This window comes from Bicyclus anynana, chromosome 15, assembly GCF_947172395.1.
Source record: "Bicyclus anynana chromosome 15, ilBicAnyn1.1, whole genome shotgun sequence".
NCBI classification, from domain to species: domain Eukaryota; kingdom Metazoa; phylum Arthropoda; class Insecta; order Lepidoptera; family Nymphalidae; genus Bicyclus; species Bicyclus anynana.
In genome coordinates, this window is record NC_069097.1 from 7,885,428 (window position 1) to 7,903,306 (window position 17,879).

A 17,879-nucleotide genomic window follows, 5' to 3' on the forward strand; every position below is an offset into this window, starting at 1 on the left:
CTTGGAAGTCGCCTTAGGATTAACTTATTGTATGCTCAGGGCATATTCAAACTGTGCTGTGTCTACAGACATCAATAACAATATCCGTAATCCTAAGCTAGCGCCGACTCGACCGAACGATGTACCTAAATGGGTAGTTTACTAACAACTTTATATAGTTTAAAAAACTAAAAAAAAACATGCTTTTAGCACGCACAAAAAATTACAAATATTGGATTTAAGTCATGTGACATTTTTTTCGTATTCCTGACAGCAAACCCTTTCATTTGATATCCATATCATGGGGGTGGATTTCAAACAGCCAGTCCGCCACCTTGGGGAGGATATTGAATTTGTAATGATGTTTCTTAAGTAGCATTATGATCAGAACTCAGAGCGTGTGCAATATGTCATTCTAATCGAAGACCGGGAAGTGGGTCAAATTAAGATTCCAAGATTTTCTTACATACATAGTTACAAGTGAAGCTATTCTAAAGCATGTAAAAAGGAAACCTAGCAACTCGTAGATCGAGAAAACTACATCCTCAGACAAGCCGTCTTACAAAGAGCTCTACTAAAACTGGTACCTGCACTACCTAACATTCGTAAGCAATAGAAATAACACATAAACTATTTCGCGGTATCAGTAAGCAACGTTTGGCTAGTATCAGAAGAGGCGAGCTCATCATTCACTGGCCGTTTGTCTTGGAGGCCAGTTTGGTCGTACGCCAACACCGTCCCGTTATTGATGGCTGTTGACGTTGCCGAGTTTGACAACTGGCCCTGAGCACATAAACGCTCCACGCAGACTCAGCTATTGGTATTGGTTTGGGCAACTAAAGCCGCGCTAGGCAAATCTGACTGCGTCGGTTTTAAGAGCTAGCATAAACGTGTATAAACGTTTTGAAAGTGGCTATTAGGCTTAGTTTCCAAAACTAAGCCTAATTGAAATAAATCAACTTTGACTTTGACTTTACATTATTATTTATTAGAGTTTGGCTAATGAAAGTAGAGACTGAAATCGACTGGTAAATTGAAAACAAAATGAAAGGCGTTCCCAAAGCAATAGTGCAAATATTTAAATAACACAATTTTGATTGGCCTTTGGCCAGCTTGGTGGACTAAGGCGTAACCCCTCTTATTCTGAGAGGAGACACGTGATCAACAGTGAGCCGAATATGAGTTGTTAATAATAATGTGAGAGTTAAATTCATGTAAATAATTATAATGAGTTTTCGGCTGATGTGAGGCCTTGGTCGTGGCTAGTTACCACGCTACCGGCAAACACGTACCACCAAGCGATTTAGCGTTCCGGTACGATGTCGTGTAGAAACCGAAACAAGTGTGGATTTATATCCTAAACATAACAAGTTAGCCCGCTTCCATCTTAGATTTCATCATCTATCAGGTGAGATTGTAGTCAAGGGCTAATGTGTAAAGAATAAAAAAAAAATCGTTTTATGCATTCAGAACATTTTAAGCGATTAACTTAACCAAGCAGCTGAGTTAACTTCAGATCTGGCGTCTAAATAAGAATTATGAAAACATCTCTTCTAATACTCGTAGTAAAATAATAAAAACGCTTTGCCCATAGAAAACTTTTTTTTTTTAAAGAATATTTGCTATATCATTTTATAATATGACCAATATTCCCATTACTCTCCAACTAGTCGGGAAAGACTGTGCTAGGAGTGGGTACAACAATAGACCAACAGGGTAAGGATCGAACCACCACCCCTCGGTGATTAATCCACCCGCTCTTACCGTTGAGCTATTGAGGCTTTTCAGAAGAAAGTACGCCTTTTCGAATATTCGGCTAATATTTCCTGCGACGGCGGAACGCTGCTTAATTTGTAATTCTCTGTTACCCATTCGCAGCGCCTGTACTAACGCTTTTATTGACTCCTTTGTGTGTGAAGTCGGTTTCTTTCTCTGGCACATTGTTTTTACCGGATTAATGCCTTTATGTGACCGAACAATGGCGCTAACCGTGGCTTTTATTGTTCAGTGGCTCTGTTTTGTCAACGATTTGACAACTTCCGTGTTTCCAACAATTGTCGCTATACTAATAGCATTAACAACTGAGTCTTAGGGCCATAAATCATTTCTCTATATCTATCTCGCTTGCACTTATGGGTCTTATGGAGCCGTCTAGTGAAGGGTGTAACAATGAAAGACATATTATCGATAAGTAAAGTTTATTATCGTATCTTGTTCACAAAATTAAAAAAATTAACAATATTTGATTTAATATAATACATATTTCATATTATATAATTATTAACTAAATAAAATTAATCTTCATCTGAGTCTTCATCATCAGAATCTTCGTCTTCTGCCAAATTTATTATATATTAGTATCCATAGTGCGCAACGAGTAACACATGAATGTATTTATTTAATTGCAGTAAACACATTTATAGCAAAAAAAATACGCAATGCAATTACATTAGAAACCGACCAATCAGAATCGTCCAAATCATTATTGACTCATCATTAGCACGTGCGCAGGTAGCCGTTTATCGATAATTAGGGTGCGCAGGTAGGCGCGCTGCACATTCCTATCTTTTTTGACTTTTATGACCGGACGACTCAGATGATAATGCGCATACTATAATTCCGTTGTAGTAGGTACGTAAGAGTAAATACTGCATTTGCTTTGTCTGTGATTGACTCATTTTATAATTGCGGCCTTTTGAAGTGTATTTTCGTCAGCAATTCTATCTATCAGCTGAGATTGTAGTCAAGGTCTAACAAGGTCTAACAAGGTAAAGCATAAAAAAATCTCCTCTTCTTTAAGGAAGCAGGATTAACAGGTCGATTAAAGGGCTGAAAATAATGAATCATCATGCTTAGAAACAGAGAGCAATCGATATAAAATGCGTGGTAAAAACTTAGTTTTATTTGATGGAAGTATACAAAAAAATCTATTTGACCCAGCTAAATATTAGGAGATCTAACTTCAATTCTAATAACATAATCGTAACGATGAAAAACGGAGTCACAATTCAAAACTAGACAAGAGATAATCAACTCCGAAGAGTTTTAACAAAGGCTCGAAGGCATTCGTTCTGAACTTATATAACCCAAGTCCTTTTCGACGAGTTGTCGGCTAATTGAATAAGGCTCTATCGCCGTAAGTTTCCTTATTTCGTTACCCAGTTCCTTGATCGAGGTAGGAAATTATGACGATAGGTATGGCGGACCTGCGTAAAACATGATCAGGGCCTTGTCGATTTTCTTTCTACAAACGCTAACGCTTCGAAAATTAAAAAATGTATTTGATCGTCAGGTCACGTGATTAAGTTGTCGATCGGTGTGCCTAGTGGGAGTTTTCAGTATTTTCATACTATTACTATCGCGTTAACGTAAACGAGAATTTATATAGAATTGAAACAGTTGTGCACTATAGTCACTAGATGGCGCTGTTTCAATTCCTTAGAAATTCGCGTTTACGTTAACGCGATAGTAACAGTATCAAAATGCCACCTAGACCCTCGGATCTGTCATTCCTATACATTTTGTTAGTTTTCGAAGCGTTAGCGTTCGTAGAAAGAGAATCGATGTGCCACTTGGCTAGAGCCCCAGGGCTGTTTCTAATGTAATTATCTATTCAACGTGGTGCTCCAGAGGTCTAAAAGTGCGCTAGAGAGATCGGTATTTTGAAAGAGGCATTAATTAAAAAAATGTATTGGAGTCCTGGACAATTGTACTTTTGGAATCTTGATGACCTGGTCAGTGTGTCAAGTCCACCAATCCGCATTGGGCCAGCGTGGTGTACTAAAGCCGAACCCCTCTCATTCTGAGAGGAGACTCGAGCTCAGCGATGAGCCGAATATGAGTTAATAATGAAATTAATTTAATTATAGTGGTCAAAGTATCATGGTTCGATTTCAATTATTTTTTTAATTTGAATAAAGAAAGGAATACGGGGGAAATGTAACATCAGTCATTAGTCATGACCAATGGTAACATGGCAAAGCTTTTACTAAAGTAATTACATTGGCTCGAAAGATTTCTAGTAATTGATTAAAACTATATCAATTTCATTGGTCTTAAAATTCAGCGAAGCTATTGGCGATATTTTTCAAGCGTTTATATAAATCGCCAGCACTCCGGTCACAATCGGTCACAGCAATCTAGAGTGAGATATGACCAGTGTCGAATGGCGTCGCCATTCATACGAATATCTTACTTGCTACTAATATTATAAACGCGAAATTTTGTATGGACGTTTGTTACTCTTTAACCCCGCAACTACTGAACCGATTTGGCTGAAATTTAAAACAAAGATAGATAATACCCTGGATTAACACATAAATTACTTTTCATCCCGAAAAATCCATGGTTTCCATGGGATTTGTAAAACACTGAATTCCACGAGGACGAAGTCGCGACTTCTGCCTTCAATTCCGGAGGGTATGGGTTCGAATCCGATCCGGGGCATGCACCTTCAACTTTTCAGTTGTGTGCATTTTAGGAAATTAAATATCACGCGTCTCAAACAGTGAAGGAAAAACAACGTGAGAAAACCTGCATACTAAAGAATTTTCTTGATTCTCTGCGTGTGTGAAGTCTATCAATCAGCATTGGCCAGCGTGGTGGATTTATATTATTCTATTGGCCTAACCCCTCTCATTCTGAGAGGAGACGTAAGCTCAGCAGTGAGCCGAATATGGGTTGATGATGATGATAATAAATATTCTAGAAATAGTTTACTTATCTTCTGTCAAGATAAGATATTAAACCATGAAAGTATTGGGTAGGTTCTATTATCAAGTGTTGCTTAAATGAGGTTTTTCACAGCAGTATGCTCTACTGCCTGGAAATTCCCCCGATTTCAGATGTTTTAAAGCTTTCACACCTTACCTACTTAACGAAAATACTGATGCCGAAACACAAAGTTTCGAAGTTTTAAACAATTGTCTGGCATAAAATATTGATAGTAGTTTACGCCTAAGAAAATCCTGGCCAGGCGACGACTTTGGTAATAACAGTATCGTAGGCAGTTCAAGCAACTCTCAATGTAATCGCGGTGCTAATACTGTATGCGCTAATACTGATTTGCGTAACTGTGCCAACATATTGAATTTGATATAAAATACTTTTCAAGTACGAGAAATTAACAAATGTGTGGGGAACAAGCTATAGAAACGTAGATTTGTTAAATTTCTACCCAAATCATTATAGAGAAAAAAAAAACATAATGAATTTGACCTTTCATCTTCGATAAATTAATAATGTATCGTGCGGAACAAGCTATACAAACGTAGATATGTCCAATATCTACCCAAATCATTACAGAGAAATAACCCAAAAACTAAAAAAAACGAAATGTTATCAGCAAACTCATGCAGATTAAGTATTTTATAAAACATACTGAATTTGATATAAAATACTTTTCATCTTCAGTTCTTATTCTTATTCTTTATAAGTTAGCCCTTGACTACAATCTCACCTGATGGTAAGTGATGCAATCTAAGATGGAAGCGGGCTAACTTGTTAGGAGGAGGATGAAAATCCACACTCCTTTCGGTTTCTACACAGCATCGTACCGGAACGCTAATTCGCTTGGCGGTACGTCTTTGCCGGTAGGGTGGTAACTAGCCACGGCCAAAGCCTCCCACCAGCCGGACCTGGACCAATTAAGAAAATCTCAATCAGCCCAGCCGGGGATCGAACCCAGGACCTCCGTCTTGTAAATCCACCTCGCATACCACTGCGCCACGGAGGCCGTCAAAAAATAAGATATTATTAACAAGATATTAATAGATGGGTGCGGAACAAGCCATATAAACGAAGATATGTTCAATATCTATCAAAATCATCATAGAGAAAAAACCCAAAAAAAAACTGTTATCAACGAACTCATGCAGATGTCGTTTTATAAATCGCCGGCACTCAGGCCGCAATCAGTCACGACAATCTGAAGTGAGATACGAGTAGTTAGCGCACCGACTACCGACTACCGACGCTATCTCATGCGAACGTACCGCGAATATTATTCCGCAGCCTACTTTCCAGCTGATAATAAAGCGCTGCGCTGGAAAATAACGACTGCCATATATAATTTTCAACAGCGCTATAATAGCGCTTGGTGCAAACATACGTGTTTGTGGCCAACGGCGTCCCCGTTTGGAGTTGCGTGCTGTGGGCTAGAGTAAATTTGTTGAGGGCTTTAAGTGAAGTTCTATCGATTTGTTTAGGTACTTTTTTTCTTTTAGTCCGTGTTTTATACGTAGAGTGGAAATGTTATTCTAATTTAATTATATATTCAAACTAGCGGATTTCAGCGCGAACCCCGTGGATTTCCGTTTTACACAAATTCCGCAGGAACTGACGCGGACTTTTTTTAGAACTTTTAAAAGGAGAACAATTCTGACATAGATGATTTTTGCGAAACTTTAACCGTTTACGCAGCGCACGCAGCATAATTTCTCAATAGGAAAAAACCTCGATTTTGAAATACGAGTATTCTTCATTGGTGCTCCGCTCCCATTGGTCTTAGTTAGATAATATATAGCCTACAGTATTCCTCGATAAATGGGCTATCTAACACTGAAAGAGTTTTTCAAATCGTACCAGTAGTTCCTGAGATGAGCGCATTCAAGAAAACAAACAAACTCTTCAGCTTTATAAAATTTGTATTGATTCGTTTAGTGCTAGCAAGCTGGGTTTACAAGCGTTCTAGATGAGTCAAATTTGCCTTGCATCTAAATTAATTTTTTCTCCGGTAGTTTGGACGGCAGAACCCACGGATATGAACCTGGACAGATGCTCCTTAAAAACGATACTTAATTAAAAGTAACAATTAATATCAGTAAAAAATATGTACCATTTTTCAGAAATTAAAAAACTGAAAACCTCAATGCATCCTTGTCATTAAGAATGTGTAGTAGAAAGAAGTAGTTAAATTATTAATTTGAATTATATGTTTCATTGTTATAAATGTTAATTTAATTTGCATGTAATTTCGATTTTAATATGATGTAGGTAAATTCTTAAACTCCACACTTATGTGTGATCCAAATTATAATGGACGGTTTCATTTCTTTGAGGAACTAAATTCTTCTCATTTTAATATACTTCCCCTATCATTTATAAGATATAGCACTTCACTGGCCAATACAGTTCTATTATTATCCGACTGAGATTAATGTGTGTGTGCCAATATTGGCCGACAATAGAGCCATCCTAAACGAAGATTTCTTAGATAGTAGACTCTGAACTTTAAAATTTAAACTAATTTGTTAATTGTTCAATAAATAAATAAATTAATTAATATTGAATCAAACTGATTCAATATTAATTAATTAATTAATTTATTTATCACATACATATATAAACATTACAGGGTAATTCTAATGCGTTTATATAATCCTCCTGTTCGATATATTAGTCCTGCATTACTTGAACGTATCTGCTAAAAGTTCTGCGAAATTCAGCAAGCGAGAAGAATAACAAATCTAAACTCGGACCCCAATCCAATACCCAGCTGAGCAATGCCAACACGCGAACTAGAGGTGAATCGCGGGGTCGCGGGTCTGCACCAACCTACATGCTGGTATAGCAAACAGCTTCATTAAACGTGCCCTTTTTTTAACATTTGGTACATATATGGAAGGAAACTAACTCTAGTACTGAAGGGTTATACAATTCCCCCCTAATCAGGGAAAAGAAATTTATCAAATAACAATTTGTCATTAAACCTTACCTTTAACGTACAAAGAAGTTGGCTTCGAGAACTCCGTCCCGATGGCGTTTTCGGCTACACACTCAAACTTCCCTTGGTCTTCTTCCTCGCTCTTCACTATTTGTAATGTACCTGAGGATTAAAACAACCATAATTACTCATTGTCCTATCTTCTCTCTCTTAATGCAAGAAAAAAAAATCTTCAGTATATTCATGTCAGTATAAAAAAGCAAGATATGGTCATTATTTTACTAAATTTAATTTATTCTTATTTTGTTTATGTTAAAAGGGATCTGTAAGCCGCCCTTATTATATAAATGAATCTGAAGATAATTTTAGAAGATGCAGTAGCAAGAAGACTACCTTTTAAAAATATATTTATTTAATAATAGCGGACGCCTGCGACTCCGTCCGCGTAGAACACAACCGCGTTTTCCACAAATCCCACGAGAACCATGATTTTTTCCCGGATGAAAAGAAGCCTATGTGTTAATCCTGAGCTAAATCTATTTCTATTTCAAATTTCAGCCGAATCGTTTCAGTAGTCGTAGCATAAAGGAGGAACAAACATACACAACTCACTGTTAAACTATAAATAAATACATACATAAATACACATTTAAACAAGTTAACTTGAAATCACAATTACTGCAGCGCGAATCCATAATATTTTCCCATAACGAAAATAGCTAAATCTTTGAACAACGTGCTTATAGAAGTTTTAACTTCATAAAATTAAACCCGATCGAGTAGGTAAACTTCGTAGCATTTGATTTTCGTAGTATCAAACTGTTATTCATCCTTTTAGCGTGAGAAGTTTTAAACTTTAAAGCAAAATGAAAAGAAACAAAACCTCACACAAGCCCGATAACGATAGCATAACTACTGTAAGTCTTGAAGTTAACATTTTGCATACGGCATTAAACTTTCAAAGTAATGTGTTGCTAAAACGTAAAGTGAAATGCGAAGGAAGCATTGGCATTCCATTGCGACTATCACATAAATACATTATGTTATGTTCTTTTGGAATACAATGCAGGTTTGGCCATGTTATTTAAGTAGTAACAAATAGTCGTGAATATGAGCTATCAGAACTCAGAGCGTGTGCAAAATTTCATCCTACACGTAGACCGGGAAGTGGGTCAAATTAAGATTTCAAGATTTTTTCTTTCCTACATAGTTAAAGTGATTGGGGAGGCCGCTATATTGGATTTGTAATGACGTTTCTAAGCTAGTCATGTATTGTCATCAGAACTCAGAGCGTGTGAAAAATTTCATCCTAATCGAAGACCAGGAATTTGCCATGTTATTTAAGTAGTAACAAATAGTCGTCAATAAGAGCCGAGATAGTCCAGTGGATATGAACTTTACCTTTGATTCGGAGGGCGTAGGTTCGAATCTTATCCCGGGAAGTTCCCAGTGGTCCTTCGAGCCGGATATCTACCTAATCTGAATATCATTACCAGTTGATTGACTGATTACAGCTAGATAAAATATTGGAAATGGCATATAGCAGCGTCTTGTCTACTAAGAAAGCGTACGGCAGTTTATTGAATCCACACTAATCAGTTCCTATACAACAGCATGGGATCGTATCCAGGCGTTAAACGCTTGGCCGCACGTCTTTGCCGGTTACGTGGACATGTTTGTAACACGATTAGTGTTTCTCTCACTGACTTATATTTATCTAGACGCCGTGTGTTCACTCAACAGTTATGAAATTCAGCCAATTCAATACTGTATTTCAAAGAGGCCACGAAAGTTATGAACTAAATAGGTATAATGTAAAAAAGTCAGTTGGTACTTTTATTGAGTATGCAAAAGATTTTCTTTGATCTTTCATGACAGAGAAAGAAACTTAAGTTATAATACCTCCTAAAATTGTACAGGCACATGGTTTGCGTGATCTACTAATACAATAGTTTTGTTTGAGAGATTGACTTTGTCTTGCACTCAGTTATTAAAAATAGCCTGACAATGATTAGATAACAAAAAGATCTAATCAAAATGCTGACACCAGTTTTTGATAACACACACACACATACTTCTTTATAGAAGTCAACTTTGTAAACTCCGTTTTAGAAGTCAGATAAAAAAAGCCATAACAAACTGACAAAGGCAAAACATAAGACTTAAAAGCATGATATGTATGTAATAGGTGCAATGGCGTAGCTACCCAGGGGCTAGGCGGTGCAATGCCCCGGGGCTCTCAAACTCAGGAGACTCTCGAATTTGACTGCCTCCTTGGCGCAGTGGTATGCGAGGTGGATTTACAAAACGGAGGTCCGGCTGAGCCAATTGAGATTTTCTTAATTGGTGGTCCAGGTCTGGCTGGTGGGAGGCTTCGGCCGTGGCTAGTTATCACCCTAACGGCAAAAACGTACCGCCAAGCGATTTAGCGATCCGGTACGATGTCGTGTTGAAACCAAAGGTGTGTGGATTTTCATCCTCCTCCTAACAAGTTAGCCCGCTTCCATCTTAGACTGCATCATCCCTTGCTACCAGGTGAGATTGTAGTCAAGGGCTAACTTGTAAAGAATAAAAAAAAAAAAGAAAACAATTCTACTCACCAGAAAATTGCGATCGAACTGAACTTATTTTTGAAAACGAAAAAGAGCTGATGCATATTTTCAGTTGATAAAAAACAACCAGTTTAGATAGTAGTGGGGCCCCATTTATTTTCACCAGTGCCCTTGGTTACCTAGCTACGCCACTGTGTAGGCGGCTCAATGTCCTTTGCCGGCTCGGCATAAAGTAAACACAATTACGTACGAGGTACCTGCGGAGCTGATTCAATGATGCTCGCGTGCCCATTTAAACTGAAAGGTAAACCCTGCAGTTATGTAACTTGTTAATAGTTTTCAAAACTGAACATAGTTTATTATACAAGTTAACAGTTTAAGCTAAATTGCAACGGTTTCGCTTTGCTGCGCTCCGAATGAATGCATTCCTTTTACATTTTACCCGATTGCCAGGTACTAAATGGAGGTTTGTTTTCTCGAATTTTACAGCCATTTTTCACCTCGAAAGTCCTGTGTAGCTTTTATATTTTATTATTTTTGGCTGGTGGGAGGCTTCGGCCGTGGCTAGTTACCACCCTACCGACAAAGACGTACAGTCAAGCGATTTAGCGTTCCGGTACGATGTCGTGTAGAAACCGAATATAGTTGTGGATTTTCATCCTCCTCATCTATCTAAAGCTATCAGGTTTTAGAGTTAATTTTATTTTCCGAAAAACTTCGAGCATGTTGATGAATGGAAAATATAGTTGTGTTACATGTCCCGTGCCTCGAAGAGCACGTTAAGCCGTTGGTTGCGGTTATCCGGCCTAACAGTAACTGTCTTTATATTGATCGCTTCTCAATCGAACAATATCATCTTAAGCCTGCTGACCCATCATATTGGTTTAGACAGGAGCAGCAGTTTTAGTTCCAAAGGCTCTTCTTAGAGAAAAAGAGATACAGAAGCTAGATTCGTGACCATGAAGTGAACTATTAACTTTTTATTATATTTCTTCTTGTGCATATTCTGTACCTGTCCTTAATAGATATATAGAGTGTCGCTTATACTTAGAGATGGGAAAAATACTCCAAAAGTAGGTGAAACTTTCGAGAAACTCTTGAAGGTAAAAAAGTAGCGAGTCGTAGACACTGGACGGGCCGGGAACAAAGGGAATGCAATTACTGCGGAACGGACATTCGTTGTTCTAACAAATAAGACAAATTGACAGATTTAGTGCTCCTTTTTGTCACTCTTTAAAAGAGATTACTCTGAAAAGATAGCATATATACATTTTGGCAAGACAAGTTATAGTTATTAACTTCTTCAGTTTAATTTTACAGCAAATAACTTATACTGAATTTGTTATCATCAATACAGGGGAAATTGTAAATTTTTGTTTTATTGGAAGTCGGTTTAATAAAGCTCGTAGCTACTCCTAGAACATGTTGATCTCCAAATAGATTGGCTTGGCAATTACGTGGATCTCACAACTTATTGAACAACTGAGTTGCATGAATTGCTATAGTTTACAAGTGTTGTTTTTGATGCCATATTAATTTCGTAATCCGATAGAAATCAACCAACCAGACATCTTTAATATATATCGTACAAACTCGATTTAAAAATAATCCTACTAATAATATAATCGCGTTTGAATGAATGTTTGTTACTCGGTAGCGATCGATTTGGCTGAAATTTGGAATGAAAATAGATTTTACTCTGGATTAAAAATTTTCATCCCGGAAAAATCCATGATTCCTGCAGGATTTGTAAAAAACGTAATTACACGCGGATGAAGTCGCGGGCGTCTGCTAGTAATACATAAATGTTTTAACATATTGTTATAGCTGGCGAGTCAAAGCCATCCTTATCATATTTCGTTTTAATTTATTTCCGCGGTGGCCCGTTCCATTATAGTGCGGAGGACAAAATGCGTCGACAGATCAGCGGGAGGCGTAATTAAAAGAAAAATAAGCGCTATTCATAAACGTCCAGCGGGATCGCCGTGGTGGTATTACGTGCCACCAGCCAGCCGCGACCCCCGTTTGTTCTTGTACACAAACGATGTACACACTGCTTTACACTAGGGTTGACAAAAAATAAAAAAAAAACAAAATTTATTTATTTCTATGAATAAATAATTCAGAATTGTGAATTTCGTAAAGCATTACAAGGACTTTTGATACTTCAGTTCTGTCCGTTTGGAGTGAGTAATTAACATATACAAATAAACTCTACAATTAGTTCGGAAGGCGAATCATAAAAATATACCTAATATTTTTTCAAGTAAAACCAAACAGCGTACAAAATAGCCTTCATAAGAAACTAAATAAAATATAGTATAACTAAGATCCATCCAAACACTATTAAAGTTGGTAAAACTGTGGACGCACATAGTTAAGTACTTAAGGTGGTGGTAATACAGAATCTCCAAAAGATTTGGTTAAAACTGGATTACTGTTCATTAATTCTGCTAAAATAAAAAAAAGGACTGACAGATATGGTTATTTATTGTAAAAAACAAAGATTAAAGATTAAAAAAAATCCCGAAAAATAAAACGATAATATTTGTAATTTCATAAAATAATCGTATTTTTGCCACTTCGGCAATAGTATTCGTATCATCAAGCAAAATTGTAGTGTTTCGGTGGATTTGGATTTAAAATATAGACATTCGTTTTGACAGAAACAAAGCGCACCAACACATATTGTTCATATTTGTTTGTATACTTACGTACATAAATCTTAGAACAATATTATATATTTAACATTTTTTTATTTTACAGTGTTAGCTAGAATCTTTAACGTGCGTCAACTTTTACGAATAAACTACAAGTCTTATGTTGCGACAGCAAACGAGTCTTTGTCTGTGATTAACTTTAAATGTCACGTCAACCGGTCCAGCCAAAATCCAGCTACCTGACAACCCTAACCGCAACGCTCGCGCGGGTCACAGTTGTGTGGTCAAAGACGCTTTATCACGGGGGCCCGTTTAATCTAGCTCTAAGGTCGGGACAGGAGGCGAGGTGAACTTTACGCCAACGCGGTTGATTTAAGTGGTCACAGCGATATCATGGCGGGCACTTATGAGCGACTAACATCTGCAATGAGTGGGGTAATGATTATTGCGCGCCGTGATTCATGATACAGCGGCGCCCCGGGGCTTAAGACGTCATCCGTCACACTGAGATCATTACAACGTTAACGTTAAAAGGGATCCGCGTAAATCCTTGGAGTTGAGTCGGGCTTGCTTGTTTTGTTGCTTAGTTGAACAGTGTCAAGGAAATTAGTGTTTCTTAGGGTAGTGTTTTATTTGTAGGTATTTAAATAATTAGCATACCGCCACCGGGTTAACCCGCGTAGTTTTCATTTCCAAGGGAATATCGGGATAAAATACTAATCGCTGAAAATGTAACTCAATACAGTAGTAGGTATATTCGTAACCAACAAACAAAAAATGAACTCTTACTTGCCCATACAAACAACAAACATTAGAAAATGAATTGCCATAACACCAAATGGCTGTTGGACTGTTATGTACAAATGTGTAGGTCTCTGCGGTATTGTGATGGAAATGGAAAACATTATTTATTTATCTAGAGAAATGGCAGTTTTGCATCATTTCAGGATAGGGCAGCATGGTTTGCTTGTGAAAGAACAAGCCAATTCAAATCAAATTTATTCAGATCACTTTGACTATTTGAAACTTGCATGTCTAACGAACCCCACACGTAACAATAAAGTATTGTACGTATCCCCTCTTTCCCCACCTGTTAAAACTTGGAGTGTCCGTTAACTCGTAATCAGATTCCCTTTGTCCCGGACGTTGTTTACAACTTGCTACTTTTTTCCCTTTCACAGTATTTCAAAAGTTTCCGGCGAGTTCCGGCTCACGTCCATCCCATCGATAAGAGCATACTGAATACCGACTCAATTTCCGACTACGGCTAATACATTTTGATAGACTACTTTTAGAGAGCTCTGGCAGTAAAAATCAGATGGTATAATAATTATCGGTCTATTTCTCAGACTAATTACATGAGGACTAGTATCTCACCCAGTGACGAACAAAATTGTCTGTGATTTTTGAGTAAAACGAGCTTAGATTAGGTAGGTATATATATTTCATACTATTTTCAAGCGACTAAATTAAATTAAGACAATTATACACATTTGTCCTCCTCAGTTTTGATGCGCTAGTGCCTTATCTCTAGTATAAAAAATCATTTTTTTTTGGCATTAGATCGTTGATCATATACTTTTACAGAAAAGTAACTTCTAGCGAGGCAGGTCCATAAGTATTTAGTCTGAGGTATATTTTAATGTCCAACTACTGGGCCAAAGCAAATAGGAGAGGTCCTTCCATATGGACTTTAAGACCAACCACGCTATTCCATCATCTGATACTGAACGTCACATATTCAAACATTATCGCACTAAGCCTGCCAACCCACCCGCATCGGAGCAACGTGCCGTTCTAAGCTCGAAATTATTCTCGTTCGATAAAGAGGTCTTTATGCTGATGATTTTAACTAAATTTTTATGACGCTAGCAGACCACTTTATAGAAGCCTTCTTTATAGAAGGAAAGTAGAATATCTGATGAATGACTTTAGGCTACAAGGGCTTAGGCAGCGTTTTCGGTGTAATCTCCCAGGTGGTTGTACTTTATGACACTAACTGGATAATTACATCCAACTTATACAAAAACTTGACATAACACGTAAGCTATTCTCATACATCACACTATTGGTGAAAATCGCATTTAAAACTCGTGAAAAAGTTTTCGAGCGATAAATGTTTCCTCTTTGGTGCAAACAGACCCAGCGGGGGCTTTTTTATATTTATAGAAGTTAGAGAGATCACTAAACAGTTAAACACTTAACACTATAGTATGCGCATTATCATCTGAGTCGTCCGGTCATAAAAGTCAAAAAAGATAGGAATGTGCAGCGCGCCTACCTGCGCACCCTAATTATCGATAAACGGCTACCTGCGCACGTGCTAATGATGAGTCAATAATGATTTGGACGATTCTGATTGGTCGGTTTCTAATGTAATTGCATTGCGTATTTTTTTTTGCTATAAATGTGTTTACTGCAATTAAATAAATACATTCATGTGTTACTCGTTGCGCACTATGGATACTAATATATAATAAATTTGGCAGAAGACGAAGATTCTGATGATGAAGACTCAGATGAAGATTAATTTTATTTAGTTAATAATTATATAATATGAAATATGTATTATATTAAATCAAATATTGTTAATTTTTTTAATTTTGTGAACAAGATACGATAATAAACTTTACTTATCGATAATATGTCTTTCATTGTTACACCCTTCACTAGACGGCTCCATAAGACCCATAAGTGCAAGCGAGATAGATATAGAGAAATGATTTATGGCCCTAAGACTCAGTTGTTAATGCTATTAGTATAGTGAAAAGCTCTAACACTCTATCAAAGTGTAACACTTACCAGGTGAAAAAGGGTGGAATTTTTCCCTCAGTAGTTCTGTACACTATTTCATCCGGAAGGTTAATATCGCGAAGGTGCTATAAAAATATGGGGAGCCGGCAGCCGGGAGCCTCGGTCTCAAGGCGCGAGGAAATTTATGGGTATCAATCCGACATGGGATGATGAATTGAAAAATAATGCGCGTATAATATGAGTACCCTTGAATATTATATGCTCCGGCTGACGGAGGGCGCGAGAGATTGTTGTGAGGAACAATGTGCGTGTATTCTGTTACACCTACACAGGGTTTGTAGATGAAATGTATATAAGTAATATATGAGAGGATCTTGAACTTTCCTCGCTTGCATGGCTTGGAAAATAAAAACATTAGCTGAAAAATTGTTTCAACACGAACATATTGTATAATAACAGTTATTGCGAGCTACAAGTATAACGATAACAGATAAATAGGGTGCCCAAGAAGAGATTTTCATTTTGGAATTAAAAAAGTAGTTGAAGACAATAATTCCATTGTAACAAAAAATACTGGCCATTTCGGCAAGCCAAAATAATGAAAATAAATTGAAAGTTTTATAAAATTTTCTTTCCTACATTTTGCGCTTTTAGCGCATATTCTTTCTATTGTCTAATCTACCCAAATATAACAGGTTCTCGCACCGTTCCAGTAAGTACACATTTGGAATCAAAGTCTACCATAGCAAGAAGGATAAACAAAAAAGTTGCTAATGTATCCAAGATCTGTGATGAACTTTGCATCTTTGCCAAAATTGCTAATAAAGCAAGCAATATTGGTGTAATATCAATTCTGGCAGCGACGCATTGATCGAGTTGTATAAAAAAAAGCTTCACGTCGATGGATAGGTACCAAATTGGCGCAGTCGGTAGGTAGGTCAAGAGTGCTCAGCGCTCCATCACCGGGCTGCAATGACAAAAATAAAAACAGCCGCGACGATTGCCAACATTCTTTGAAGGGCGGCATAAGGGTCCTTGGCGAATTTCTCACCATGTTTCAGGCTTATTTTAGCCAAAAGTGCTAGCCAAGTGTACTACCCAAATTTGTCGACGTTTAAAGAATGGAAAAAATAAATTAATGTAATTGAAGTATTTTTTCACACTCTTTGATGGGAAGGAAAAATATTGTGGTTTAAAGAGAAATAAACTCCTTTTTCCCTGCGAAGATATTTAAGACTTAGTGGAACCAGCGTATATTAGAATTGATGGAGTAAACTTTAAACTTTGTACTGGACTATGAGCATTTAAAAAGTCTTGAACAATTTCTGCAGACTGTCTTCTGATTGTTTTTCTCCAACTCGCATGCCTAGCGTGGTCATAGCATGGGCACAAACCTCATGGATAACAAAATGTACCATACTAGAAGGCTCAAAGTCATTCAACGAGCGATGGAGCGAGTTATGCTTGGAGTTTCTCTGCGTGATCGAATCAGAATTGAGGAAATCCATAAACGAATCAAAGTCACTGATATAGACCAGCGAGTCGCGAAGCTGAAGTTCCAACTGGCAGGCCACATAGTTTGAAGTGCCAATAGACGTTCCTAAGGTGCTGGAATGGCGACTCCACACCGGAAAGCGCAGTGTTGGTCGATCCCGCTCATTACGACCGAGAACATCAAGCGGGCTGCAGGGATCCGCAATATGCTCGTGGCTCGAGACCGTTGTGCTCGTAAGTCTGTGCAAGATGCCTATGTCCACCAGTGGACGTCCATCGGCTGTTAAAGTTGTGTAAACCTGACAAATCTTAATAACAAGACAATATAAATGACGTATTTGATTCTATAGAGACCAGTGTGAACTAAACTTGGTCTTAGATGGTCGATTGTGGAATCACTACGCATTCTGATACATTAATTTTTATACAACAGTCTAAATAATGAACGTAACATGCAATGTAGTTGACAGTATTAAAGTTACAAATTACACTGCAAAGTATCTTGAATTTTTGGAAGTGTATAATAATGTCACCTGTGTGGCGATATTATCACGCTTATATCTCTATCGCCTCTTTATTGAGTTTTCTATGGGGTCAACAAAGCAGGGTCTTCCTTAAAGGGCTGTCTAGGGAATTGGGACACTGCCGATAATACGCCCTCCGAGATGTGTGCGCCGCCTTTATTACAAAAGTCCAAGTTAACAGGGATAGTGTCATAATAGGACTCCCTAGAGCGAAGTCAAAATCGCTTTAGCAATGTGACAAATGACTAAACCG

The 17,879-nt window shown here is 37.5% G+C and overlaps 1 protein-coding gene across 2 annotated transcripts in view; it reads right to left on the minus strand.

The window, feature by feature from the left end:
* Window positions 1–17,879, minus strand: part of LOC112051676 (tyrosine-protein phosphatase Lar) — a 75,146-nt gene that overhangs the window by 47,794 nt on the left and 9,473 nt on the right. For both annotated transcript variants that reach the window (XM_052885824.1, XM_052885823.1), the window contains exon 2: window positions 7,694–7,804. In XM_052885824.1, coding sequence (XP_052741784.1) covers window positions 7,694–7,804 — 111 coding nt within the window. The remainder of the gene's footprint in view (window positions 1–7,693; window positions 7,805–17,879) is intronic.